Below are 25864 nucleotides of genomic sequence, written 5' to 3'. Positions count from 1 at the left end.
ATTTATTGATTGAAATGACTTTATATATCAAGCATATCATAGAATATATGATTTATAAAAACACAAGTAATGAATATCAAATATCATCTAAACTCCTGTAATGTCCTTCCTTGCTTTAGTTTCTAAGGTTCGGAGTACTAATTAAGGAGTACTAAGAAACAGCATCCTTTCCGTTCTCCTGTCCCATTATAGCTCCGCATCTATATCTTCAATACCATGCTGTTCCAGCTTTTGAATCCGTTTTCCGGTAACATATACACTATTTCTCCAAGCCTCCTTACCACTGCACATCACATCATCCGAACACGCATGTCTAAAAGAAGTCGGCAAGTTATGCTTATCTTTATAATGACTCAGAATATGAGCCAAACTCTGTTTGCAACCATCTAGGTCATTTCTCGGAAATCTTCGATCACAATCCGCGACAACACAACGGTCGTGCGTACAATCTAGTATCAGAAAGGTGTTTTGTTTTAGCTCCTCGCGTTTTTGGTGACGCTCGAACGGAGGAAGACGGGTGATGTCAATGTGGTGCGTTTTGAGATGATCTTCTATACTGTCTATTCGGAGAGATAGGTGGGTGCAGGAGGGTTCAGGACAGGCGATAAATTGACAGGGATTGTGTGTGTTGGAATGTTTGCGGAGAGCTTTCAGAGAGGCAAATTGTTTGTTGCAGTAGCACTTGTAGGGTTTGGAGGAAGTGGGGCGTTGTCTTTTGGATTGAAGACTTGGTGCTTTGGTGGAGAGGTGATCTTTTGTTGGACGATTTTTTGAGCGAGAGCTTGAAGGTGACGTGAAAACAAAAGATTGGCTGGAGGAGGGAGAGGGATCAAAAAATGATTGAGAAGCCGTCGTTGATCGGGCTTCGGGGGGAACATGTGCATCATGACCTAGATTGCGATCATTATTCGAGAGACCGCTCTCCACAGTACTGTGGAGACGCCATCCTTCTTCATAGTAAGCTTCATCAACTGCCTCTAGTATACAGGAGCTCTTCTCTTCCCTGTCTCCAATCCGAATATTTAGAAGAATCTCTCGAATGAACTTGCGAATAGACAGACCGAATTCCAAAGTTTCTGATGGGCCAAACGCGTGTCTGCGATAGAAGAATTTAATAGAATCTTTCACAAGCGAGGGCTTGTATTCCATAGAGACATTCTCCCCCTCTATCAATTTTGTTCGTATCAAAGTAAATAGTTCATCTGCAATTTCGTGATTCGAGCGTATGCATAACTTCGCAGCATGATTGTTTTGGGAGATAGTCGAGAAGTTCGGATGATGAGCATTTCCCTGGCTAATCGAGAACGAGGGGTGATTCGGCAAAGGATTCTGTAAGGGATTGTTGTTATTAGTGTGGGGAATCTCTGAGTTGATGGAAGTAGATGAGACATTCAGAAGTCAATGGAAACGGTCGAGTAAATAGCAGAGCTATGACTTAGGTCTAGAACCTTGAAGAATGGCCTAATGGCTTATCTAGTTCGGTACCCCTTTTTGTGGTTCAATATTTCACCCTACTGAGATTCCCCGAGATGTACCCTCGAATCATTTAGACGAAACATAACCTAAACATGAACTCACAGAATTTGCATATTGGAAATCGCTTGTGGTGTTATGCTGAAAGCTATCCGATTGAAAATTGTCTGAAGAGACAGTCGATAAGGTGGCGTGCTGAAGTGATGGAAGTTCTGTGTAGATGAAGGAGCTAACATGCTCAGGTGTTGAAGGGAGTTCCAATTCTAGATACTCAGAGCCTAAAAACAACGTTGAGTTCACATTGTTGTGAAAGGGATGAGACGACGATGTGGCATTTGCAACATAGTTATCTCCCGATGTATTTAAATTTTGAAAGGTAGTTGAGGCAGTTGTTGATTGTTCAACGCGAGGACAACCGTTCAGTTGATTGGGTGTGATGTTAATTGTGGTGCCTGAGAATTTAGGTTAGCTTTGCCATTTTACATTGCAGCCCCCGGGGCCCTCCGATCGGTTTTTTTCTCCAGATGATGAGTTGATTTCACTTACCCACCGAGCCGGAGCCCACAACATTTTCCAGCGTGTTTCGTCTAATTTCTGAGATGGAAGGTACCGAGGCCATTCAATCGTCCAATTCAACGTCTCTTTCGAAAGCTGGCAACGACATCTTGAATCTGTGAAAGTTTGAAGATGGAATGATTGACAAGGCCTTAGTTATTGATGATCTAAACGATACTTCAAAGACTTTGACGAGTTTATTGAGGAGTAAGTGAGGTTCGTCCGCTGGAAAACTCAACCATCAATCTCGACTTGATGGATCTCGACAGCTAGGTCACGTGACATATACAACATGTGCACGGGTACTTCGTGCATGCCTACGAAGGTTGTTGATGTAGCTCGTGTAGGTATTAATAAGGTTAAAAGACGCTCCATGAAAAAAAAACCACGGAAATCCAACCACCAATCATAAAAACACTCCAATCAAATACTATAATTTGCGCCCAAGGTAAATAAAATGCTACGATGGCTTCCTTTCAATTCAAATAGGTTACCAACCACATTTTAGACTCAGATCCCGATGTAAATTAGATAGAGCCCTCGTCTAATACTATGATTTATGTCATTCCTCAATCAAACCATCGAACACCTCAACTTCTTGCGTCTAATATAGGAGCTTGGAGAACTCAGGAACTGGAGCTCTGCTTGTTGACTAAAGCTTTAAATTTTGTCACATGGTTGGAAGCAGTGTTTAGCACGATGAATCGTTTAGCAATAGACTTGAGCTGGAATAGGGATAATTATGAATTGCGGTTGAGTTCTTTTCTTAATCCATATCTCGAGGTACAAAGATGCTACCACGAAATTCCCTTCTTCAAATAACTGCTCGTGCTGTATTAACTCCCCTCTGAAGTATTATTAAATATTACAAATTTGGCCATAGATTGGCCCTACCAATTTGAAGGTACCCCCAAGCGGCTACCATCTACTGAGCAATCAATTGGATTTCCTCGCATCCAACAGGGTAAGTACGGGCATCGGAATGGAAAACAGCGATAGAATAGACATCAGCCTCGGAGGTTGAGCAAGCCCAGAAGGTGAAGCCAGGGTATGTCAACAATCCAACGGAGACATTTGGACCACTGTAAGGGGCTTGGAACGCCCAATCTGCATCAAATGCGGGGCTGGCCTCTGGAGCAGCATATGCGATTGAATTGTCGAGGAGATACAACTCTTGTCCTCCTTGGATGTTTACATGTCCGTTATCGAAAGAGAATTGAACGGCTGTATACCTGTTAGCTTGTTTCAAACCCTCTGTATAGAAACATGTTTGTGCTTACCTGGTGTAGGTTTTCCAACCCAAAGAAACCCGCTGTCGGCACTGATCTCCAAGCCTCGAAAGATCGAGCCTGCTCCAGTTGGGAAAGTACGGAGCGTGTAGGTAGTGCTGGCTGTGCTAGCGGCGATAGGGCTAGCAGCAACAGTGCTGGCGAGGAGAGTTGCGATGAGAGTCTTGGAGAACATTTTGATGTATGGAAGTTGTTGGATTGATAGAATAGTTGAATGTGTGTAGTGAAATGATGAGTGAGTTGGAAGCTGTTGATGATGATTTGAGTGATGATTTGAATGCTGTTTGAATTCCAGGACCTCTTTATATATACGATGAACCCCTATAATATCCATTTATTTTCGTGGGGACACAACTGGTGCTGATCCATTAACATCTCCACAACCTTGGTCTTGGTTCACTATAATTCGGATATCCAATATTGTCACTCAGTTAATATAATATTGATAAGCCATGACGACCCTGTATTGAGTCCTATACGAGAGGTGTGGTAATCCGATTTTTACAACACTTATTAGTATCGAACCATTAATCATAAAAATAAAAATGTACCCAAAATGACGAGTTTTGATGTAAAAAGTGGATTGGCTAAACAGTAGTTGCTTAGCACTGCAGTACCATCATCTTAATCGATGTTCCAATTCGATCCCAACGTAGACCGATTAGTTGAACCTCCATACGACGTATACTTCTCCTGCTGTCTCTCGTATTTCACTCCGGCCTCGTACTTGTAGGCTTGCCAGTGGCCTTCCGAGAACCTCAAAGAGGCTCACGGTGGATAGTTTCTGCATGTCAAAATGTGGAGTATATGAATACCTACTTTATTGATAACGTTAAATTTAAGCTTCAAATTTTGGCAGTTCATATTCCAGAATACAACAACGTCAACGGCAGACAAACTCTAAATTTTTACGGCTCCTAACTCAGCCACGATAATCCACAATATGCACGCTTGGCACCTCGGAATGAAAACAAATAGGCGGGGCGATCTATAATAGGGGCAGAGATCGCGATCGGCTCGTCGGCTCCCGCAGCCCCGCAAAACGAACATTGGGCTATTTCTGGATTCTACCCGCTTACCGAGTACTCAGAGGATTCTCATTCCGCTCACTGCGTTATAGTTTCCGCTTCATCTGCCAAGTACATCATAAGAGCCTTTTCAGCGAGACACCACATCTTCGTACCTGGGGACACTTCGGCTGTCTGGTCTACACGTCAACCCCCCTTTGACAATGCCACTTACATCAAGTGCAGGTGTATCCGCAGTGTGACATACTTTTGCTTCTACAAATTGACCAGTCCCAATTTGTCTCCCCAAAGCTGACAATTCTCATGGCTCTTCCTCATCTACAGAGCCAGGCGTGAAAGGGGAGGCTGTTGATGTTCTTTTTCGCTGAGTCTAGCGGCTTTTTGCTGTATTCAAGGACCGCACTTTGCGGAAAATGTCATTTCTCCGCGCTCGAGGCATTTGCCAAGAGACCTCGTATGAATTTGTATACAAGGGTTCACAATCGCTATGTTACGTAATTGCTTTTAGAGTAATGCTCCGCATCGCCATCATTGCATTTTCGAATTCTCCCCGACGTTGTATTTAGTGTTTACCGACAAAACTGACGACGTAGAATGGACGTTCCAACCAATGAGAGCAGCAGAAACACAACCAAACGCATGTCCTCGTGGAATTTTCAGGAGAATTCGTCGGGTTAGACCAAAACCTCGTATGTCAACAGATTCATGATTACTTGGACAATCAGCAATTCTTCCTTTCATCGTCATTGAACTGATCCTCTTAAATTGGTCGTTGAATTGCAGGTTGAAGCCCAGCCCTGAAGAAATACGTAGGGGGATCAGGGACATCTACTGATCTTTTGTTGCTGGCTTTGTGGTGTGAACAAGTGGGGACTGAGGCTGTTATGGTAGATTGGGCGATAGCTTTCTATGAAGAATCAACTGATTAATTTCCACATTGAGCGGTTTACACGTTGGATAAAGGAAGAAACATTGGATGCTACCATAATCTGTTGTCACATTGAGAGAATAGGCTCTTGAGGAAATCACATTCAAACTCGATCGAGGCCTACAGCTGTCGAAAATGGTGTTGCACTACTGGTACTGCAGAACAGCTCACAAATCGAAAGCATTTCCTCTTGATCCTTCGTCATATGAAAGTATCGCAAGGATAAGTGGTGCAATGAAAAGTACCTAAATCCACTGCTCATGGCAAATCGATATGTGATGAGGTGACTTGACGTTTTATTGACAATGATGGCAGCTTTCTACAGATTCATCTATGTTAGCTCAAAGCCACCACCATCATAATCATTGTAGACTGATCTTTCTATATTCTGTTGCTAGCCCCTGAACTACATGAGCAACTGGAATGCCTGGTTTCCTGACTTTCGAGGTCGTGGTTTGAGCTGCCTTGAGACTTATGTTGCTTCATGATGTCTCTCCACACTACCTAGACCCTAGAAGAGAGCTGATGTGTTCTTTCTTCATCAAAATACGAGCTCATTAGCAACCTAGATAGACACTAGCCAAGCTCTTACTTTTAAGTTGTATCGTCACGCTCTGTTGCGCACGGCAGGGGAAGCATTGGATCCAGAAATGTTTGAAATTGTGAAGAACACTGTTTGAGTTCTCTCCTATATACCGTGTTGCTTCAAGACTCAATAAAACACTGTTAACGAGCTCCGCTGGCAATTTGGAGCTATCTCACGCACGAGAGCTGGAGTACGGGAAGGGATTTTGGTGGCCTTGCTGTTAGCCTCTTGCCCGATGGACCGCAAGTAGAGTGTGTCTAATGGATCCAGATAAATATCAGCTCTGCATAGGGCCGGATCCGTACATCAATTTCCTTTAAACCTAGGTCGTCAGCTTGTGTCGATTTCATCGATCCAAGGGATAAATAGCTGGCTTTCCTCCTACTGGTAAGAAGAATGAGACAACATCTTCCATCGTCAACTAACTGTCTCAATCAAACCATCATTGCAGAAAACCCCTATTTTTATAATAACTATTATATTGATTCGAATCCAAAAAATTTGTTATATATTTACAATGTTTATACAGTAAAAAAAAAGAAAAGCACCTAAGAAAAGTGTACGAAGACATGCGAACGAGTTCTCTATATAAATTAAATATTCCACATGCCGATAAACCACGTTATAGGAATAATTTCTTATATATCTCAAACTCTTAGTTCTAAGTCGTGTTGATTGATCCGTGAGTCGAACTGACGCCTAGACCTCTCTATACCTCATCAGTCGTTACTCATATCCAGAATATATAATGCTCTTCGATCTCCAGGAATGAATCAAAGAAAGTTTCGTGAGAATTCAAGTATAACACAGAACTCCATGCTGAAAATACCAGATAGAAAAAAGTGAAGGAAAAGAGGCGTCCTTCGAGTGACATTCCCACGGAAGATTATGTAATCAGAGTCATGTCATCGACGGTTAGATCGTCGTATCGTCGTCTCGTTGCTCCACGATTGTTGCATATAAATTTACTGAAGACTCCAACATTCCATACCGCAAAGGTTCGTGTGATGGATCCCGAACTGTGTAGTTGTTATGATGCTCGGAATCTGGATCCTCGGCGCGAAATCTCGACATTGCGACATCCGACTCTGTATCTGAAGGATGGTCCAATGCATCAAGCATAGGTCGAAGCCTTGAAGGCTGCATGTGGTGATATGGACTTATATATTCAGACGGGCTCCGGTTACCTGGATAACCACCACCACTGAAGCTCTCGTTGCTACCATAATAGTCTTGAGTGCTAGGTCCTTGGGTATAACGATTTGTATTAGGTCTCTCTTGTGGGTTTGTGCTAACATCCGGAACCCGCTTTCGATTCTCTGGCTGGATGCAGGTGCTAGTCTTCCAATGTTCCTTTGTTCCACACTTATCTTTGTCCGAACATAAGTGCTGGAAGACCAAGGGGGTAGATTTTCTCAAATGGGTTAAGATGTGCTTGTGGCTCTCCTCGCATTTCTTCCAAGAACCTCGAGGAAGCTTTTTTTCACAGAAAGTGCAGTGGTCGTGGGTTCTATCTGTGATTATGAAAGTATTCTCCTTGATCCGTTCTGATCTACTGTTGTATTCAGCCTCCGATAGACCTTTGAAGTAGCCTTCATGAGATTTGGTCTTCAGGTGACTGTCCAAAGTATCCTTTCTCGGGAATATTTTTGGGCAACCAGGCACAATGCAAGCGAAAAATTCATAAGGATTGTGGATTTTGCTATGGGGTCCAATCCCTTTGAGCCCCACGCTTGCATTACAATTGTCGTAATAACAATTGTATTCGTCCGAGGAGACTTTGAGCCGCTTACTGAGAGAGGAAGTGACACTCGTGGAACCTTCATAATCGCTAGGACGCTTAGATGAACGTGAAATGACTGAGGGGTTTCTGTTTGTTCGTGATGTCGAATCAGAGATTGCGGTTCTTTTGTTGTGTCGTCTAGAAGAAACATTCTGCGGTATAGGCTGATCGTATCCTGCTTCGGAGTAAATCTTACAGACTGATTCCGCAATCTTCATAGACTTCATATTCTTCCAAGGTATATCTTCGTCTCGAACAATCTCCAGTATAGATGCTCCAACCAAGCTTTCCGTTTTCGTAGTCTCCCTTCTGAAGCCAGCATCGCGATAGAAATCCTGTATAGCATTTCTGATTTCTGAGGCGACGAACGATGGGTTCAGGGGCTTATCCTCAAACTCTGATGTTGTCTCGCATACTCTGTCGAATAGCTTACTCCGGAAATTGTTACTGGTAAATTCGACACCAGCAGAAATCGAGGAATTGCGACTCGCGGGGCAATCAGCTAGGCGTTGACTGGAACATTGGACCATTGATTCTAGATCATTTGTTGTTTGATGAGGGAATGCAACGGTCCCAGCCCCTCCCGTTGAACAACTCCCCTTATTCCTACTCGATCGTCGAAGTGGAAGTATCTGCCTGTGGACTTCTAAGGACCCCTCCAAGTTGCTCTCCTATTGTAAGAAACATGATTAGTTTGGAGATCTTCTATTGTGCAGGTAGAAAAAAGCGCGAGACTAAATCAAGAGACTAATTTTAAAAAGGTTCTTGCAAATTACAAGAGCGTTATATTCGAAGAATAGCCATTGTCGTGATTTACCCCAACATACAATGGTTCGTGGCGCGCAATCTGATAAACCAGAACATATACTCACGTGTGTTTCAAGGCCATGATGCTCAAGATCCGATTCAGGGATTGTTCCATCTTTCGATAATGTTTGTATATGTTGCGAATTTATCGGCGTTTGGGCCGGCTCTGGCATTTCAGATTGAGTATATTCCGCTTGTCCAGGAAGATCAAAAGAGCGGTCTCTTACTTCAGCGATCGATGATTCATTAGCCGGCTGAGAGCTACCCAATCTTTGAGGTGTGATCTGACATTGCAAGGGACTTTGGTTATCGAAGGACCCCGCTGTGGGTTTGGATGCAAGTTCGTCCACCCCATTTTGACATGCAAACAAATCATAATCGAACTCGAGATTGTAAATTGGGCGTTCGCCATTGGGACAGATGGTCAAATCATCGAGGTCATTGTCGTGAAAATTATTGTATGATAAGTTATTTGCATTGTTCAGATCATTTTCAAAGAAATGCGATACCTGATCACCACATATCGGTGGTTGCGCGAGGTTCGAACCAGGGTCTCGGTAACCCTGCTGTGGCGGTGCGCTCTCATAAGCGGCTACAGATTCTTCGACTGTTCTAAAAGACATGCTTTAGAGACAAATGGTGTTGTTTTTGTATAAGAATAATACTGCAAATAGTAGAATTTTGCTGTCCTATTCATCGTAGATGATGTCGCTATGGCTCTGTCAAATTTTGCAGGTGCTAATAGTACACCTAACCCAGAACATACCGCGATATGTAGAAGAGGTGAGAAATGCAGTAAAGAAACACAGAACAAATTTGACGTGAATTGCACTAGAGGTGCGTGTTGGCCATCCTCATCTCGCGTAAGGAGATTGTTGATGGAGATGGAGATTGAGATGGGGATGGAGACGGTACCAGAAGCTAAGCGAGTTATGGGGACGGTGAGGATGCAAGTATACATGAAGGGTACAATTGATAACCTTAAGATGGTGGATACAAGCTTTGGGGAGTTCGCTATACCATTTCCTTCATCCTGAGTCTCATAAAATCAAAAAAATATGGAGATGGGAATCACCGGCGGTTGGGCGGTGCTCCCCTTCTCTATTTCAGTCACCATCGCTATTACCATCACCATCACCATCACCATCACCATCACCATCACCATCACCATCACCATCACCATCACCATCACCATCACCATCACCATCACCATCACCATCACCATCACCATCACCATCACCATCACCATCACCATCACCATCACCATCACCATCACCATCACCATCACCATCACCATCACCATCACCATCACCATCACCATCACCATCACCATCAACATTGCCATCACCATCAACATTGCCATTACCATCACCATCGTCATCACCGCCGTCATTACCGCAGTCATTACTGTTTTTATATATTTCCCTCTTCAATCCGACCTTAAAGATGTTGTATTCGATGATCAAACAAAGATACTGCTATCAACTAATTCTCAAGTGATCTCAGAAATCTGAGAGCCCTCAACAAGAACGTGTGTGGTATGAAAGCAGCATCCATACGCATTTTTCCAGTTTGATCCGTCTATCGACCTCGTCTGACTGAGTGCTGGATACCGATCATTGAGAGGTCACGAACTCGGTATATCTCTGCAGGATCAAAATCCAACCTATTGAGATCCCAACTCTCAGGATCTAGCTTGAGAAGTCGTAGGCCAAACCAATTAAAAAGCCAGAACGGTAGAGTGATGTGTGTGATACATAGAACTCTTTGGGCATGCAGTCATGTGAAACAACAGATTACGTGCAAGCTTGGTCTGGCCGGAAGCTGTAGTCAACAACCTGTACATGAAGATAGGCGAATCCGGATTTGTCCAGAATGTGAAGTGAAAAAAGCGCAAAGGCAAGTATGAAAAGATCCGAGGACCTAAAACTGGCTGACAGAATTAGGCATGCTTCGAGGCGGTGATAGAACCGACAAATGACAACGAAGATTGAGTATAACTCTGCTTGATGAGATCAACAACGAAGACGAGCAGACAAATACTCTGAGTTTGGTGGGTCTAGCGTAGATGGTGTGTGTTGAAGTTGGACCACGGATGTAATGTTATAGTTGAACATTATTCAGCTAAACTGGAATTGAACTTTTGGCCCGAATTCATCGAAGTTGAGACGTGCTTTCTGAGTGAAGAGCAGGGTGTGATCGAGTCGTCCATTCGACGTCCTGCTCGGTTGAGAAGCGAGAGTGATAAGATAGATTGATGTGTATTTGGCCACAACCTCCATCTCTCGTGTAACCCTAGTTTGACTTTACCGGTCGTTCTATTCAAAGCAAGAGTAAAAGGTTCCCCGTTTTACACTTTTAAATTTTTTCGCCGATATCTATATGTACTCATCCTATGAGGTTGAAGTGATGAGGCTAGCATTCAGGCTTTCAAACCCCACGAATCCCACATTCTTCACATGTCTTGGTGCCCGAGTCTGACCACCTATTGTTCCTGATGCCTTGGAAAGCGCTTTTATACATATAAGAACGATTCATCCCAGAATCTAACATGGACTCTCTTCTTTTAAAAAGAAATGACATTTATTTCGGTATTAGAATCATTTAGAAGCGGCTCTCATCATAAGTAGCTGGGTCCCTATGCAAAGCCTCGTCCGGTCAGTATCATGGCCCCCAGCCTTCCCTGCCGTGTTTGCCTTAATATAAATCCCATGTGCCAAACCGCTCGATGGCGAGTCGATGTGGTAGGTAATGATAAAATTGAATACAGTCTTCCATTCAACTTCCAGGAATTGATGTCATCAAGCCGTGCTTGTTCATTTTGCTTTTTGATAAGAGGAGGTGCTCAAGCTATACGGCGCGACGCTGCATCGCTTCATCGCAACGGTCATTACAACTCCACTGTCAAGCGCGGCCGGATTATCGTGCAAAGGTCTGCTCCTCTTGAGATTGAAATGATTCGCGATAAAGATGGTGGTGGAGATGAAGTTTTTTCAAGGCTTCAATTATTTGTGGCAGATAGGGATAATGAGGTCGGAGGAATTTGTTCGAGGCCCACAATTAGCGATTTTGGCGTACTTGGGATCGCCAGAAACGTTCCTACATTCATTTCAACCAAGACACATATTACACTAATTAATTCTTGGATCAGCAACTGTCGTAAGAATCATTCATCTTGCGATATAGCTGCAACAAGCCAATTGCCCTCGAGACTTCTGGATATATCTGATAGTGAGGATGTCATTTATTTGGTAGAGACTAGGGATCTCCCAAGCAGCGCCAATCGCCCCTCCTACGCAACGTTATCACATTGCTGGGGCTCTAATCGTATCATTCAAACCACATCATCTACTATTAAATCTTTCTATGGTGGAATTAGAAAAGCGGATCTCCCAGCTACCTTTCAGGATGCGATATCCGTAGTACGAGCTTTAGGATTGAGATTCATATGGATTGACTCTCTTTGCATTGTCCAGGACTCTCTGGATGATTGGAAGCATGAATCGGTTCTTATGGCTTCAATATACTCCAATTATTATGTGAACATCGCGGCTACTGGTGCTGCTGATAGTTCTAAAGGGTGTCTGGCACCTAGGAATCCACTTCACCGATCCATTCCTTTATTCGCAAAAGGCCCCCTGAAGCCAGAGCCAGAGGATGAGAGCATATTTGTCCGCCATTCGCTCAATGGGCTTCATCAATTCTATTCCACTCCGACTATATTGAGAAATGAGACAACTGGCTCATGGGGTAAAGAGAAGCAGGAGGCGCCATTGTTGTCAAGAGCCTGGATTTTCCAAGAACGATATTTAGCACCAAGAACCTTGCATTTTTGCTCGTCAGAGCTAGTCATGGAATGCCGCAAAGAACTAAGGTGTGAATGTACTGGACTCGATTCTATTGCATCCAACCCTCTTCGCGACGTGCAAGATATTTCCTACGATACTTGGCTTCGTGCCGTGGAGGAATTCTCTAGGCTGAGATTGAGCCACGAAACGGATCGATTGAGTGCATTGCTAGGTATTGCCAAGGTCTTCCACACTAGATTGATGTCTACATATCTTCGAGGACTTTGGGCTGAAGATCTTGCGAGAGGCTTACTGTGGGATGTTACGAGGTATGAAAACGTACATACCAGTGCAAGTCCTCTTAACTTGCCACCGAAGAGGCAGAATAGAGAAGTTGCCCCGACGTGGTCATGGGCTAGTATGGTGATGACAGAGGGGATTGGAATAATCTTTCCAGCAACCCACGATGCATCATTCTCCAAAAATTCACAATTTTATCCTTCAAAACATGCTTCACTACCCACAGTGTCTCCAGGCACTTCATCATTCGATACCTTCCTAGAAACGAAGACAATTTGCGTTAATACCGAATATTTCTTGGCAACAGTTTTTCTGCCAGAGACGGAGGAGAACACGATGCTTGTGTTTGATGCAGATATTGAGGACATGATTTTGATATCTGTATATGAGATGAATTTGGATATCCCACCAGGAGGTCTTCCTCAGGAGCAGAGCTGGGAAGTTTGCTGCTTAATTCTAGGTTCAATGACAGAGAAAAATTGTGAGTTAAATGAAGAAGCAGAGTTCCTGTGCACGCTTGTGGTTAGATTCAACTCACTTATTGGTGCATGGGAACGGATTGGAGTACTTGATGTTAGGAAAGATGATCAGGATTATTCGAGTATAGGAGAAAGGGAGTTTAACCTCATGTGAATACAAGCATAGACATAGGTCAAGGTGTTCATGGAACAGTAGGATAAATTTCATAGTACAAGTCATTAAGCTATGTATTCGTACTTAGGTACACAAAAAAAAGGGAAAGGAAAACCACAAAAATAGGAATCCAACAACCAACGCTCAAAATGCTGCAATAACAAAGGAAAAGGATCCACATAAAATTCTGCCATGCCATTCCATCACCATCGGCACTGTCCCGAGTATCCTTCGATAGTTGGGACCTTGAATAGATATTGTAAGAGTGCCAGTCATTTTTCCTGATTATGCTGCCTTTGACTCTCTCAACTTTTTTTCTGCCGCAGCTCGACGAAGTCTCTCTGCGGCTGCATCAGCAATCAGCTTATCATCACCCGTCAACCCCAACTGTGCCGCCCGCGCCGCACGCTCTACGCTGTTATGGGGACGATCCCCCGCCTTTCTCGGAATCCACGAACGCAACAAGCCCTCGCGTCTAAGACGTGCATCCGACATCTCCGTGAAGCGTTTATGACGAGTGTAGAACTCTCCTCGCTCGTTGAAAAATTTTGAAGCGCGTAAATGTCTTTGGAAAGGACTCAATCTTGCTAATTGGAGGATATCTCGATCGGTCAGATTTTCGCCAGTCGAATAAGGTAAGGCCATCATTTGCTTAGTTTCAGGGTGGTATTTGGCACCGAGAGTCGTACGTCTACGGTGCAAGACTTCGTGGTAGACACCTTTGTTGTTGATTTGATTTCTGATTCCGCCCCATTGCTTTACCGTCTCTACGTCTGGACCACCAATTTCTTCGTAATTGTTATGGCGAGGTAGATTACTATGGTGGCGAAGACCTGAATGAGGGGTCCTGGAAGGGTATGAAAGAGTTTGAGAGGTGGCAGATGGTAAGAAGGCAAGATCTCCTTGGCGCTGGAGCTCGAAGGCATGCTCCGGGTTCTGTAATCGGAATTGACCGATCAGAACTGCGCCAAGTTGATCATATCGGCCATGAATACTTTGTCTCTCATCAATGATAGCTCCATGCTCAGCTAACATGTGTCTCATGACAGTATCTACTTGATCCTGCTTTGAAGAGTTTTCGAGACCAGGTTGATTCAGTCCAGGCCTAGCAGCATAGAAATTTTCGATGTCTAGTTTGTTTCTCGGAATCCAGGATTGCAAGAATTCGACTTCTTGAATTGTAGCTGGTGTGGGGAGATTCATGGTGATAACTCCTGGTTGTAACTCTGGGTATTCGTCAAGATCAAGACCAGGCTCGGGGGCTTGAGAAACTGGTGGACTATCAAAGGCCTGGCTGCTGTAGTATTGATTATCAACAACATTTTCATTGATAGAGTGTTGGATAGGAAGAGTTTGACCGCCAGGAGATTGGTCGTGAGTCAATTGATATTGGTGAGGTTGTGCTTGGGATACACCTCCAGCATCGTAATAAATATCATCAGAAGGTCGATTGGAATCAGAGCTTACAGGTTGCAAGCCTGTTGATGGTGGAAAGGACTCGGAGTCTCCAGTTTGTATACTTGCTTGTGGCGATGAAGGCCGGAGATGATCTGAGGCGCCAGGCTGATATTTTTGCAGCGAAGTTAGATCTCCAACATACTGATCGTATTCTTCGGGTGATTTGAAGGATCCAGATTGCGCGGGTGGTAAATTCTGTGGCATTCTCGTAGACTTGCGATCTTGTTTATCTAATCAAAGTTGAGATGTTATTAATCAAAGTCACGCGCAACGAGATCGGAGGATAAACATACAAGATGAAAGATGGTCTGGATTGTTGTTTCTGGCATCATGTTCCTCGGCAGAAAGAGATGAGCAAGAACCAAATTTATGACCGTCTTCATATTTTAACTCTGGCGTGTCACCTAAGTTTTGCGGTCAATCTGTGAAATTCTGCCTTTCGAGGGAGGGGAAATGATATTTACCAAGTTGTGTTGAAACCGGGTGGTAAACAAGTTCCTCTTCTTGCTCTTTCTTGATAAAGGGAACTTTCTGCTCGATAAAAGGAATTCCTGGCATCATTGAAGAGGCTCTTTGCGAGGAGCTGCCAGTCTTCCTGGTTCGCTCGTCTTCTTGCAAAAGAAGAGGATCAAGAAGTAAATTTGAGTGCGACATTGTGTGGCTGAGTTGAGAAATCTGATATGCAAAGGTCTGGTCGCTGTAGTATTAATTGTTGCAAGGAGAAAAGCAAGAAAAATCAAAGACAAAGCTCGAGGAGGTATTTTAATATGGTTGCGGTACGGCCAAACAATAATCAGAGACTCAACAACCATTGTATTTAGTACATAAGAGAGCCAATGAAAGGCTGAAGGGTTTAGAACATTGCCCTAAAAGACTGATAAATCCTCGGCTCATGACTTCATTTACTTTTTGAACAAAATGCAAATGAGATTGCTTGGAAAACACATTTCTTTGGTGAATATGAAACTAAGTCTTTCATATTTTCACTTTTCGGATGATAAAGTAGTAAATACGTCAAGTTTCAAGTAAGTGACCGTTTAATGTCATATTAGCAATTAATTTACTTCCTCAGAGTCATAAATTTAGCCTTTTCTCTTAGTCTTATTAGATCGTAATTTTTCATCATAGCTGCAGATGTATCGGCATCACATCAAGCAAGGTCTTCTGCGAGATTCACTCTCTTCACACTGAAGTAATATCAAAGGTCCTGCAAGCAATTTGATGCTTCCGAGTCAGCATCTCAAGCTTTATAGAAAGATCACTGCTGTCCACGGGTACCTAGGTATTGTCGATATCATTACAGATAGGGGATTATCCACCAGAGATGCGTTACTTCGCTTCACTTGATGAATCAACTGTAACCCCTCATTCACAATTAGGGTTTGAGAGTTTGAAGCACAGGAACGTGGGTGGAAACATGGTGAATAAACTCTTACGATTAAGCCAGCTAGTTAAAAAGGAAATAAGATAAAAGGAAGTTCCATGGCCCTGCTCGTACGTTGATAGTCATTTTCTATTGTATTTCTTAGCTTAGAATTGTGGTCACATCATCACATCATCACATCAACCACAAACGAACAACTTGGACCCAGGCCAGCCTCAGGTATGCTGACTCTTTCTTTATATATGGAGAGTTATACAGCACTTATTTTTATTCACGATGATAGAGTTAGGGTTAGGTAGGTTGTTGCTGCATCAACATCTCAAAAGGTCAATCATGTAGAAAAACCCATTCAAATTCGTCTCTCGGTAAAGAAACATGCTAACTTAATCTGTAAATCCCTCTAGAAACCATTTGCCATTGAGAAAATGAGTTGATTTCCAACTTAGACTATAGACATCCCCCGAGCTTTTCACCGTAGAAACTTCAAAACTCTCCGCGATCGGTTGAAGACACAATTATTGTAAGTGAGATCACGATAAAAATGACATCGAAAACTAGTGACATTCTGCAATCCTTAAAAAAGAATTCCTGCTAAGTTCATGAGACTGCGGGTGTTAGACCTTGGGAAAGATAAATAGAGCAGTCTGTGGATTGATCACTCACATGCTTATCCTCAATTATTCTTCACCTAGTTGATTTGTTTCCACAGATACTCCAGTCGTCACCAGCCTGCTGTTGGTGATTATCATTGTTGTTTGAGTACCCGGACCCGGTATCGTTTGATGAGGTAGCAAAGCTTCCTACTGCATTCCAGGGAGCTTGTTGAGGAGTTTCGGCAGCCCAGCGATCCATTGGCGTCATCGAGTCCGTATTGGTAGTCGAGTGAGAAGTGTATGATCTCTGAGCTTGGCTTTGAGCATTACCGTTGCTTGATGGAACAGCACGGTTGACTTCTGTGAATTGACTTTGGGTATAGTGGTTGGTCCACTGCCCATTGGCTGTATACTCAGCTGTATTTGCGCTGTCCGAAGATTGGACCTGAGCTGCCTGGATGATTCATCAGTAAAAGAACTAACTTTGATCAAGGAAGAAATACCTGAGCGGACGATTGATCGTACGGCGAGTTGGCCATTATGACGGAGCTATAATGAACTTGCCGATTTTGATATGGGCTTGAAATATGTTTTCAGAGTTTCTAGTTGGGATACTGCGTTCTCTGGTCTCTTTATCGCGAACCGCCGATATCTCGCGTTGTTTGTATAAAAAAACTAAGAGTGTTGAGCAAGTAAAGGCTTGAGCTTTCAGTGAAGCTTCTGACGATGAATCAACAGTATGGTTTCCTCGAAATTTAGGTGGAATGAGTTGTCTTGAGATAGAAAGACTCTGAAGCATACAGGAAGATTGAGTGGGAAATCAACGCTATTTATGTAAGAGTTCATGTTCTCACTAGAGCTTCCATCCTCCTCTTGTCTGCTATTTTGACAGACAACTTTCACAATCTTCATCAACAGCTGGGGACTTTTGTCACCCAGGACCAAATGACATAGGTCTTCGTTTTCGCCCAACTAAATGCGACTTGACAAACATGCTGCCGATGAGCCACCGTCATGATTGCCTTTTGACAGATTCTCTGTATTGTTGTGCACCAGTTATGGCATGTTCATGCAGGGGAAATGTGAGCACCTAACCGAGATAATTTCATAACTTCGACTCCGTTAATTGCAGATGAGATTGCTGTTGCTGTGAGGGACTTTTGGTCAGTCACAATCTCCAAGTTCCTCAGCCTTATCACCTTTTAAGGGCGTTCATGCGGGGGAATTTTGTGGTGTAACCTCACCGTGCTAACCTCATGGCACTGTTTTATCCCTCGCGGGCCACCGATCACCTAATCGCAGGCCTACAAGCCTCCCCCCCGTTAGTCCCCCCGCTAACTCCTCTCAAAACACCCAACCTTAAGGGGAGGCTAGTGGGGTGGGTGCGGGGGCTTGTAGGCCTACGAGTGACCCGGAACCGATGTCGATACGACATAATCTCAACGTATGGCAATATTGTTTCCTAATCTTATATCGAAAGTCAAATATGTGACTCTTTGTGCTTGTAGACAGGATATGATGATTTGATTTTTGAAGACAAGATAACACTGAGAATCAATTGAATGTCAGCTTCTTGAGTCTTGTAACCGGATTGATTATTGGCTTATTTGCAGCCACGACTATGTCATGCTCCCGAAGCATATAATGCATCAAGCTAGACACGCGACCAACTCCCAACTGTCTCATTTGTGCCAAAACAACTATACATATGTGAATCGTTGTCCCGAACAAAAAACATTGGTGTTGTCCTAGTTTGCTGGTAGAGTTTTAGCGCGAGAAAGTTAGCCATTCATCTTGCTGTCAGATCTTGCCATTACCTTACGGAATGAACAAGTTAACACTACGTGAGGGACTTTTGTTCTCATCCAATCAATTGTGTTACATTCAAGTGTCCGCCACAAGACAAATGTATGGACTCGCTTGAAAAAGACACTAGACTCAATTCTGGCTGAGCTCTGTGACGGTCACATTTTTCCAATCTCGCCCGCCTCACTCAATCCTTCATTGCATCCTCTCTTCTTCTTTTTTTAGTTGTGTATCTTCAAGCCACTTTGTCTTCAGCTGCGTCCCTGCAATCAAAATGTCCACACCATGGAGACTGAATGATTTTATCACCACTACAATCGCTCGTGCATGACCCCGCTTAATTCGGTGGCATGTATGTAGTACAAGTAAATTCTGGGTAACCTGATCTGGAAGGGGACTTTTGGTCAGCCATTGAAATGCATTGCAAGGCTAGGCTCTGCAAAATCGACTGATAAGTATCAGACTGTTTCCATTTTCTGCAATTCATAGCCCAGCAAAATTTACTCTTCAATTGGCGTCGCAGGAGTTTTTCTTCCATAGTAGATCTCTCACTACTGGAGATAAAATAACTATCTACGAAGCACTCTTTCACTTTCCATCATTCCAGAGCATTCATCCTTCCCAAATCCTCAAATCATCATCATGTCAGCCCAAACATTTATCAAGAATCATATTCTTATGGATGTCGAAGCACAATCACCACTGCCCACTGGAGGCCACAAAATGCTCTCCAGAGAAGAGTGGTTGAAGCTCAAGCCAATCATACAGCAATTATACATAGACGAGGAACGGAAATATCCTGCTGTTGCTCGTGAGCTCGCAAGAAGGTTCGAATTTTATCCTACGTAAGTCCAGGTTTCTTATAGTAATTTCGAGCGGGGAAGATGAGACATCGCATTCAGAGGTTTCTCCGCCTCTATTGCTAGAATGAACTTTGGGATAGAGATGTTAATACTCTGGTTACAGAAGACGTCAATTCACACGGAAGACCGAAGAATGGGGCTTGAAGAAGAATTTCAGGAAGGCGGAAAGGAAGCTCCTTCTTCAAAATGACAAAAAAGGCGACATCGCGGAGTTTGTTGATGGAGACAAACGTGTTTCGGATCCTAAAAGAATCCAAAGATTGAAGAAAAGATATGCACATGAAAACCCATGTTCTCAAGGTTTGTCATGCTTCAGAATAATTACTTATTCATCGAAGGCATTCTGATGTTTCATTCAGTGCAATTAGTTCCATCGTATCAAGACATCAATATCCCGCCAAAATCTGTTGGGTCATATTGCCCACCCGAAGAGCAACTACCCATATCGAATTATGTGAATGAAATCGCTTCAGCTGATGTGGAATCGATAATCTCAAACGTTAACGAGGAGAATGACGCTATGGACCTGGAACAATGGCCCCTCAGTTGGGATATTGATGTCCCTGGATCTCCTGGATTGACTCGACTGTTTAGACTGTTGGAGATTGAAGCTTCTATGCCACCGTTAAACCTTGATGATGAAGTCGTGGACAAGAAAGAGACGATCTCCGGGAACGAGCTTCGCAACAACGTAGAATCTCACGGAACAACAAGTAAACAACTATCTACTCTCTGTAGCCGCGTCAAATATGCTTACATTCCCAATGTTGTGATCCAACCTGTTCCTACCCCGGGAAAAAGAATCCCATGGAGTCCGTTGTTCGAGCTTGACATTTTCCCAACTTCTCGAAGTACGCGTGGTTATGATTCTGGAATGACGATTGCATCTGTATCCAGCCCATTGATTGAAGTGTGGAAAAGAGAGATTGAAGATTGGGAACTTAAGCTTCGGAAGCTCAGGAAGATTTTACCAGACCATAACCCAGCAATTATTTTAAGTCTCGAGAATTTGATACATCTCAACGAGCAAAGTAGGGGGAGATGCTTGAGTTTACATCTTCAACTCCTAGCTGCAAGGCTGAAAGAGAGCTGTCCTAATAATCACCGAATAATGGAGATCTATCTTGAAATTGTCATGGGTCTTTTGTTGAAAGGGAAAGTTTCAGACGCGACATACCTATCTCGAAGCTTGCGTGGAGCGATCCAACAATCGCAACTGAGCTCCGGACACCCCTTCTATATTCGACTATCCTACCTTGAAGCTTATATCTTGTACATTGATAGACAAGATGCGGAGGCCGAGTTAATCATTCGATCAGTGATACAGAACCTCTTAAATAACCAGAATCTGGACCGCAATCATATAATCACAAGCGATGCACTCATGCTTCTTACTTATTTGATTGAAGGAAAAAATGAAGATGCATTTTCCGAAATCGAGAAATTACATAGATACAACATTCATCAAGCTATTAAACATGGCCTAAGTCTAGGTAACACTTACTTCGAAAGTGTGGACCATTTGATCTACGTTCTGTTGGAAGGTCAAAAGATTGAAGAAGCTCACAGTCTATGTAGTTATATTATGGAATGCGTGGAATTAACACTAGGCAAGAGGCACTATTGGTATTATAGATACCAAGAGCAACTAGCCTCTGTTCTTTTTAGCAGAGGCATGATATCGGAATCTATCGATGTCTTCCACAATATATTGCTCGAAGCAGATAATTACCACTTTCAAGCCGGGACTTGTTATAATCTAGGTTGTGTTCTAGAGGAATGTGGAAATTTTAGGGAAGCAATAGTCAGTTATAAGAGATGTCTCTTGAATGAGGTTCAAAGGGAAGGTTGGGAGAGTTGGATTGATTCGAAAATAACGATTGAAAGGCTAGGTCATTGTTATGAAGAGTTGTCACAGTTCAAGGATGCATTGTTTCTGTATGAAAACACGCTAGAAAAGATAAAGAGAATCGTTGGAGGCGATCATTCATTTATCAAGAAAGTCGAGGGTTGGATTTCTGAGGTACAAAAGCGGATAGAAGAAAGCGCTGCTGAGGAATTGAGCGCTCCGCGTCAGTTCCAAATGGGAGAAGTCGATGATGACTTGGGGTATGGACAGTTTAGCGAGAAAGTTGTAGATGATGTGAGCTTAAGGGAGATATTCGAGATAGAAGACAAGGAACTGGATGAAAAGATTGCCGATATAAGTGAACAGATTAGTTCAATGAAGCTTTCCTAGAACACACAGAAGAGGTAAGTTTGACTGTCAAAGATTGGCACTTTCAGCTGGCTAATAAATTAACAGACTCGGAATCATCTCTTGATGGTTAGAATAAGACATTTCGAATTCAAGAATTGATAATTTGTCCCTCAAAGAGACAGATGCCGGGCATCAATTCATTTCTCATTGTCTTTATTTATTACATTACTTTACGACATTAACTTTTTGTATCCACGATGATGTGCATGTCTTGATGCTTTCGTCTACCACTTCACCCCTCGGCCCGACCATCATCTGCAACATTCATATTGAACGAAGTCTTCCCCCGCTACTTTCTCCGGCATGATTCTATCAGGCCACCCATTCTCTCTTCTGACTCCCACTTCGTTCCCTACAACTCAGTCTTACAAACAGCTCCCGGACAACTCCAAATATCCGTATAACTAGAGCCACTGTTGTACCCAATACTGCAAACTGGGGTTCTCACTCCGGCCGTTGGATTCGTCGTGTTAACGGCTGTACAATTGCCCTCTAGGATATTTCGAGAACTTGTATACCAAGAGCCTGAAGTTACGTTGAGGTTGACTTCTACACCGCAGATGGCGACTGGTAATCTGTCAGTTTCTATCATTTGTTTTCGGGGGGGAAACATGGAGACTGAGGATGGGGGAAAATGGGAGAAGCCAAACGGGAGAAGTGGAACGAAAATATAACATACCCTTCACCTGGCCAGTAGGAACCTCAAAACCAAAAGGTCCCTTGGGATAGAAATCATACGCCTCAGTACAGTTCGTCTGGGACGCTGGTAAAATCATGGCATATCTTCCTGTGGCTGTTGTGATTGTGTAATCTGAGAATCCGTAATGGAAATCGGCCAAGGTTGTGAGAGGGAGTGCGAGGAGGGTTGAAATAGAAAGGAGGGAGGTACGCATTTTCGTATTTGTATGAGAGCCTCGGGAAGCTTTGATTGTGTGAGGTGCTGTGATGAGGTCTGATTGTTCGTATGAGATGATGTTGTAATTAACAAATTCAAATAATTTCACTTGTGTTAATGATCTTCAAGATTTACAACGCAGCAGAACCCTTATTCTTATATACCAAATTTTCCGTGCCCCATCCCATTCTTACATTCCCGTCCCATATCCCTAATACATCATCTCACATATCCAACAGGCCATACACAACAGCGTTCAAGTCCAAAATGTGCACATTTCACAGTCAAAACAAGCATAATCCGCAATGTCGATCTCCTAGCCACCTCTATCTCCAATAATCACTAACGATGCTTTCATCTCATTGGTTCGTTCGCTGCCATCCTCTTTGCCAAGCCTCCAACGCAGAGTACGATCTGCAGGAATACGAGATGCGATTCATGATGTCAGGTACGGATTCTCGGGGTTCTCGTGTTGCGAATTGAAATCACGAGGTTTCTTCGTCAGACTCACACTGCATGGAGAGGAATGAATAGGATGAAGGAGGTGGAAGGGGCTGTCTAGATTGATAGAATAGGATGGGGTTTTATTTATATGATCGTGTAATGTTGTACTGAAATGGTGGGTTTGGAAAGATCACTGTGCTACGCATTGAAGGCTCGGAAATACAGCTAGTGGTATGTAATTGTATCTTCGGGGTGTTTATTAGGAGTTCGATCAATGCTACGTTACGGGTGTGGCTGTGAGGGGACGGAAGGAAACCGGTACGAGCCGTCCATGATGCATTAGTTAGTACAATATCAATGTTCGCAAAGCGAAAAGCTATTCCTTTATGATTAACGGGCGAAGATCCTCAGTCTTAATGACTCGGCTATGGTACACAGAGGCTACTTCGCTCACTTGTAATAGAAATTAGATGAGGTCTCCAAAATCTACAACATAGGGATTAGCGAAGATAGGGGTTGCTCAGATACGATGTGCCGGGAATGGAAGGATTGACGGTGATATGACCCACCACGATATCTTCAATTGAGTGAAACTAGAAGCTGACTATGAGGATTCTTCATCACATAGAAGAAATTTAAGATGGGGGGATAGAAGACTGATCGATGAAGCCGTACAACATATTCCACGGGAATGCCTCGACTTCGGCCGAACCAGATGCTTTTGATGCAAGCAGTTCGTCTTAGGGTGAAAGTTCCAAAGAGAGGAATCAAAAGCCTGTGGACGACGCGGGGAATGAAATATCCCACGAGAATACCTCCTTTTCGGTCATATCTAGTACTTCCAAGGTTCCGATACAGGCGATCCATCTAGGAATAGAAGCTCCAAAGAGAGAGGACGAAATTAGACCTCAGAGAAGGATCAATACATGGTAATATCTCTCCATCTCTAAGTTAACATGATACGTAGTACTTTGCATAAACAATACTTGATCGATTGGTGATTCACGAGAAGAGGAAATAAAAGCTCAAAAATCAGTATCTGAGGTTTAAAACTGTTGTCACAAACAAGCTGAAAGTGGCATCTCAATGCCCCTTTTCATTGAAGCTGTGAATAATTCAATAGAGGGATTGGCCAAGACAATACGTCAGAATGAACAGACAACTCTAACACCTTTGAACAAACAATTATATCTACAAGATAGAACTCGAGAATGATGAGATGATGCCAATGTAACCTCACCAGTGCCTGTCTCATCTAGAACAATAAAAAGCTAGTATGTAGACATTAGCGACTTGTCTAGCCCATAAAAATAGCACATCGGTCAAAACTTTAACCCAAATGCCGATTGATCTTCAGCCTTACCAAACCACTAAAAATTCCAACAAACGATCCGATTGAACTACCATTCTACTTACAACCCAGCCCAGCCTCGAACAGCTGCGACTCTTCAATCTCAAACAATATATCGCATTTACACAATCCCATATCAATATTAATATCCATATCCATATCCATAGCCATTCGACAAAATGAGCGGTCCCGTCCACGATATTCAAGCTCCTGGTATCCAGGCACAGGGCGAAATATTATTTCACATGCGAAGAGAAGTCGCGCAACTACTCAATCGATCCAATCCCAGTTTCCCCGGCGCACAGCCTGTCAGTTTCACCAGACGTCATCTTGATGAATTGACGCGACAAGATTATTACGTGTGCGAGAAATCAGATGGGTTTCGCTACCTACTCTATCTGACCGACGATGAGACCCACGAAGAATGTCATTATTTGATCGATAGGAGGAATGATTATTGGTATGTGCCTAAAGGAAGCCTCCATTTTCCTATTCCTCGCGATATCGAAGGATTCCATAGAAAGACTTTGATTGATGGGGAATTGGTTATGGATAAGACACCGAATGGGATGCAGCCAAAATTCCTCGTTTTTGATTGTATGGTGTTGGATGGAAACAGTCTTATGAATCGCACACTCGATAAACGACTTGCATATTTCTCGGAAAGAATCTTCTCGCCTTACCAAGATCTTCTGCGAAATTTCCCTCAAGAGATACCTTACTTCCACTTCTTGATGGAGTTGAAACGAATGGAATTTGGCTATGCGATGGAAATGATGTTTCGACAAACCCTACCAAACTTGCCGCACGGAAACGATGGCTTGATTTTCACATGCAGGAGTTCGGAATACAAACATGGAACAGATCAGAATATATTGAAATGGAAGCCCGAAAACGAGAATAGCATCGATTTCAAACTCGGGCTCGATTTCCCCACCGTTGAACCCGATGCGATGGATCTCGCAGAAGGAAATACAGAGCCATATGTTGATTACGATGCGATTCCAGTTTGCAATCTACTCGTCAACGCAGGGAATGGAAAGGATGAATGGTATGGAACTATGCATCTAGAGCCAGAAGAATGGGAGAAGTTGAAGGAACTTAACGAACCGCTCAACGACCGAATAGTAGAATGTTACATGGATGACAAGAAGAGATGGAGATACATGAAGTTCAGGGACGATAAGGAGGTTGCAAATCATACCAGTACAGTGGAGAGCGTTATTGAGAGTATTAGGGATCGTGTGACGGAGAAGGATTTAATTGCCGCTGCACCTCGAATCAGGGATGCATGGAAGAGGAGAGATGCGGAGAAGAAAGCCGCCGCCGCCGCTGCTGCGGCTGCTGCATGAGTATGTAATGGGGGATTTAATTGACAGCTGAGGGTATGAAAATCTCATAAGGCATGTTTCTTTTGGAGATAATTTTCAGGCGTTAGGCAACCGGAAAAGAAATCTTAATTGTACCTTATTGTATATTACGTGGAACAGCTGCCACTATCCGGTGCAAGCTAAAGGGGAATGGAGCAAACGATAGGAAATGATACCCTTTGACGACTATTGATGTTGAACACGAAATCTACTTTGAGTGTGCTCTTTCGAGTGCAAATACCAGAATTACCCCCAAACCATATCTCAGCT

At 43.3% G+C, this 25864-nt stretch overlaps 10 protein-coding genes across 10 annotated transcripts; 4 read left to right on the top strand and 6 right to left on the bottom strand.

The window, feature by feature from the left end:
- Nucleotides 1–186: 186 nt before the first annotated feature.
- EAE98_010796 (uncharacterized protein) lies at nt 187–2092 on the bottom strand (the record flags this gene model as incomplete). The annotated part of the gene is made up of 3 exons (XM_038958418.1): nt 187–1329; nt 1579–1925; nt 2020–2092. 3 exons carry the CDS (start codon nt 2090–2092, stop codon nt 187–189), a joined length of 1563 nt encoding a protein of 520 aa, XP_038805243.1.
- Nucleotides 2093–2953: 861 nt separating this feature from the next.
- EAE98_010795 (uncharacterized protein) lies at nt 2954–3492 on the bottom strand (the record flags this gene model as incomplete). The annotated part of the gene is made up of 2 exons (XM_038958417.1): nt 2954–3252; nt 3309–3492. The coding sequence occupies 2 exons, from the start codon at nt 3490–3492 to the stop codon at nt 2954–2956; spliced, it is 483 nt and encodes a 160-aa protein (XP_038805242.1).
- Nucleotides 3493–6774: 3282 nt separating this feature from the next.
- EAE98_010794 (uncharacterized protein) lies at nt 6775–9072 on the bottom strand (the record flags this gene model as incomplete). The annotated part of the gene is made up of 2 exons (XM_038958416.1): nt 6775–8313; nt 8515–9072. The coding sequence occupies 2 exons, from the start codon at nt 9070–9072 to the stop codon at nt 6775–6777; spliced, it is 2097 nt and encodes a 698-aa protein (XP_038805241.1).
- Nucleotides 9073–9507: 435 nt separating this feature from the next.
- On the top strand, nt 9508–9963 carry EAE98_010793 (uncharacterized protein; the record flags this gene model as incomplete). Its single annotated transcript, XM_038958415.1, has 1 exon — nt 9508–9963. One exon carries the CDS (start codon nt 9508–9510, stop codon nt 9961–9963), a length of 456 nt encoding a protein of 151 aa, XP_038805240.1.
- A 1197-nt stretch (nt 9964–11160) lies between these two features.
- On the top strand, nt 11161–13170 carry EAE98_010792 (uncharacterized protein; the record flags this gene model as incomplete). The annotated part of the gene is made up of 1 exon (XM_038958414.1): nt 11161–13170. The coding sequence occupies one exon, from the start codon at nt 11161–11163 to the stop codon at nt 13168–13170; it is 2010 nt and encodes a 669-aa protein (XP_038805239.1).
- A 285-nt stretch (nt 13171–13455) lies between these two features.
- Nucleotides 13456–15282, bottom strand: EAE98_010791 (uncharacterized protein; the record flags this gene model as incomplete). Its single annotated transcript, XM_038958413.1, has 3 exons — nt 13456–14858; nt 14922–15032; nt 15093–15282. 3 exons carry the CDS (start codon nt 15280–15282, stop codon nt 13456–13458), a joined length of 1704 nt encoding a protein of 567 aa, XP_038805238.1.
- A 1414-nt stretch (nt 15283–16696) lies between these two features.
- EAE98_010790 (uncharacterized protein) lies at nt 16697–17144 on the bottom strand (the record flags this gene model as incomplete). The annotated part of the gene is made up of 2 exons (XM_038958412.1): nt 16697–17059; nt 17109–17144. 2 exons carry the CDS (start codon nt 17142–17144, stop codon nt 16697–16699), a joined length of 399 nt encoding a protein of 132 aa, XP_038805237.1.
- A 1909-nt stretch (nt 17145–19053) lies between these two features.
- EAE98_010789 (uncharacterized protein) lies at nt 19054–21513 on the top strand (the record flags this gene model as incomplete). Its single annotated transcript, XM_038958411.1, has 3 exons — nt 19054–19256; nt 19378–19574; nt 19634–21513. 3 exons carry the CDS (start codon nt 19054–19056, stop codon nt 21511–21513), a joined length of 2280 nt encoding a protein of 759 aa, XP_038805236.1.
- Nucleotides 21514–21886: 373 nt separating this feature from the next.
- Nucleotides 21887–22427, bottom strand: EAE98_010788 (uncharacterized protein; the record flags this gene model as incomplete). Its single annotated transcript, XM_038958410.1, has 2 exons — nt 21887–22101; nt 22214–22427. The coding sequence occupies 2 exons, from the start codon at nt 22425–22427 to the stop codon at nt 21887–21889; spliced, it is 429 nt and encodes a 142-aa protein (XP_038805235.1).
- A 1976-nt stretch (nt 22428–24403) lies between these two features.
- Nucleotides 24404–25576, top strand: EAE98_010787 (uncharacterized protein; the record flags this gene model as incomplete). Its single annotated transcript, XM_038958409.1, has 1 exon — nt 24404–25576. The coding sequence occupies one exon, from the start codon at nt 24404–24406 to the stop codon at nt 25574–25576; it is 1173 nt and encodes a 390-aa protein (XP_038805234.1).
- Nucleotides 25577–25864: the final 288 nt, after the last annotated feature.

This window comes from Botrytis deweyae, assembly GCF_014898535.1.
Source record: "Botrytis deweyae strain B1 chromosome Unknown BDEW_040, whole genome shotgun sequence".
NCBI classification, from domain to species: domain Eukaryota; kingdom Fungi; phylum Ascomycota; class Leotiomycetes; order Helotiales; family Sclerotiniaceae; genus Botrytis; species Botrytis deweyae.
This window is presented reverse-complemented; position numbering and strand designations above follow the sequence as displayed.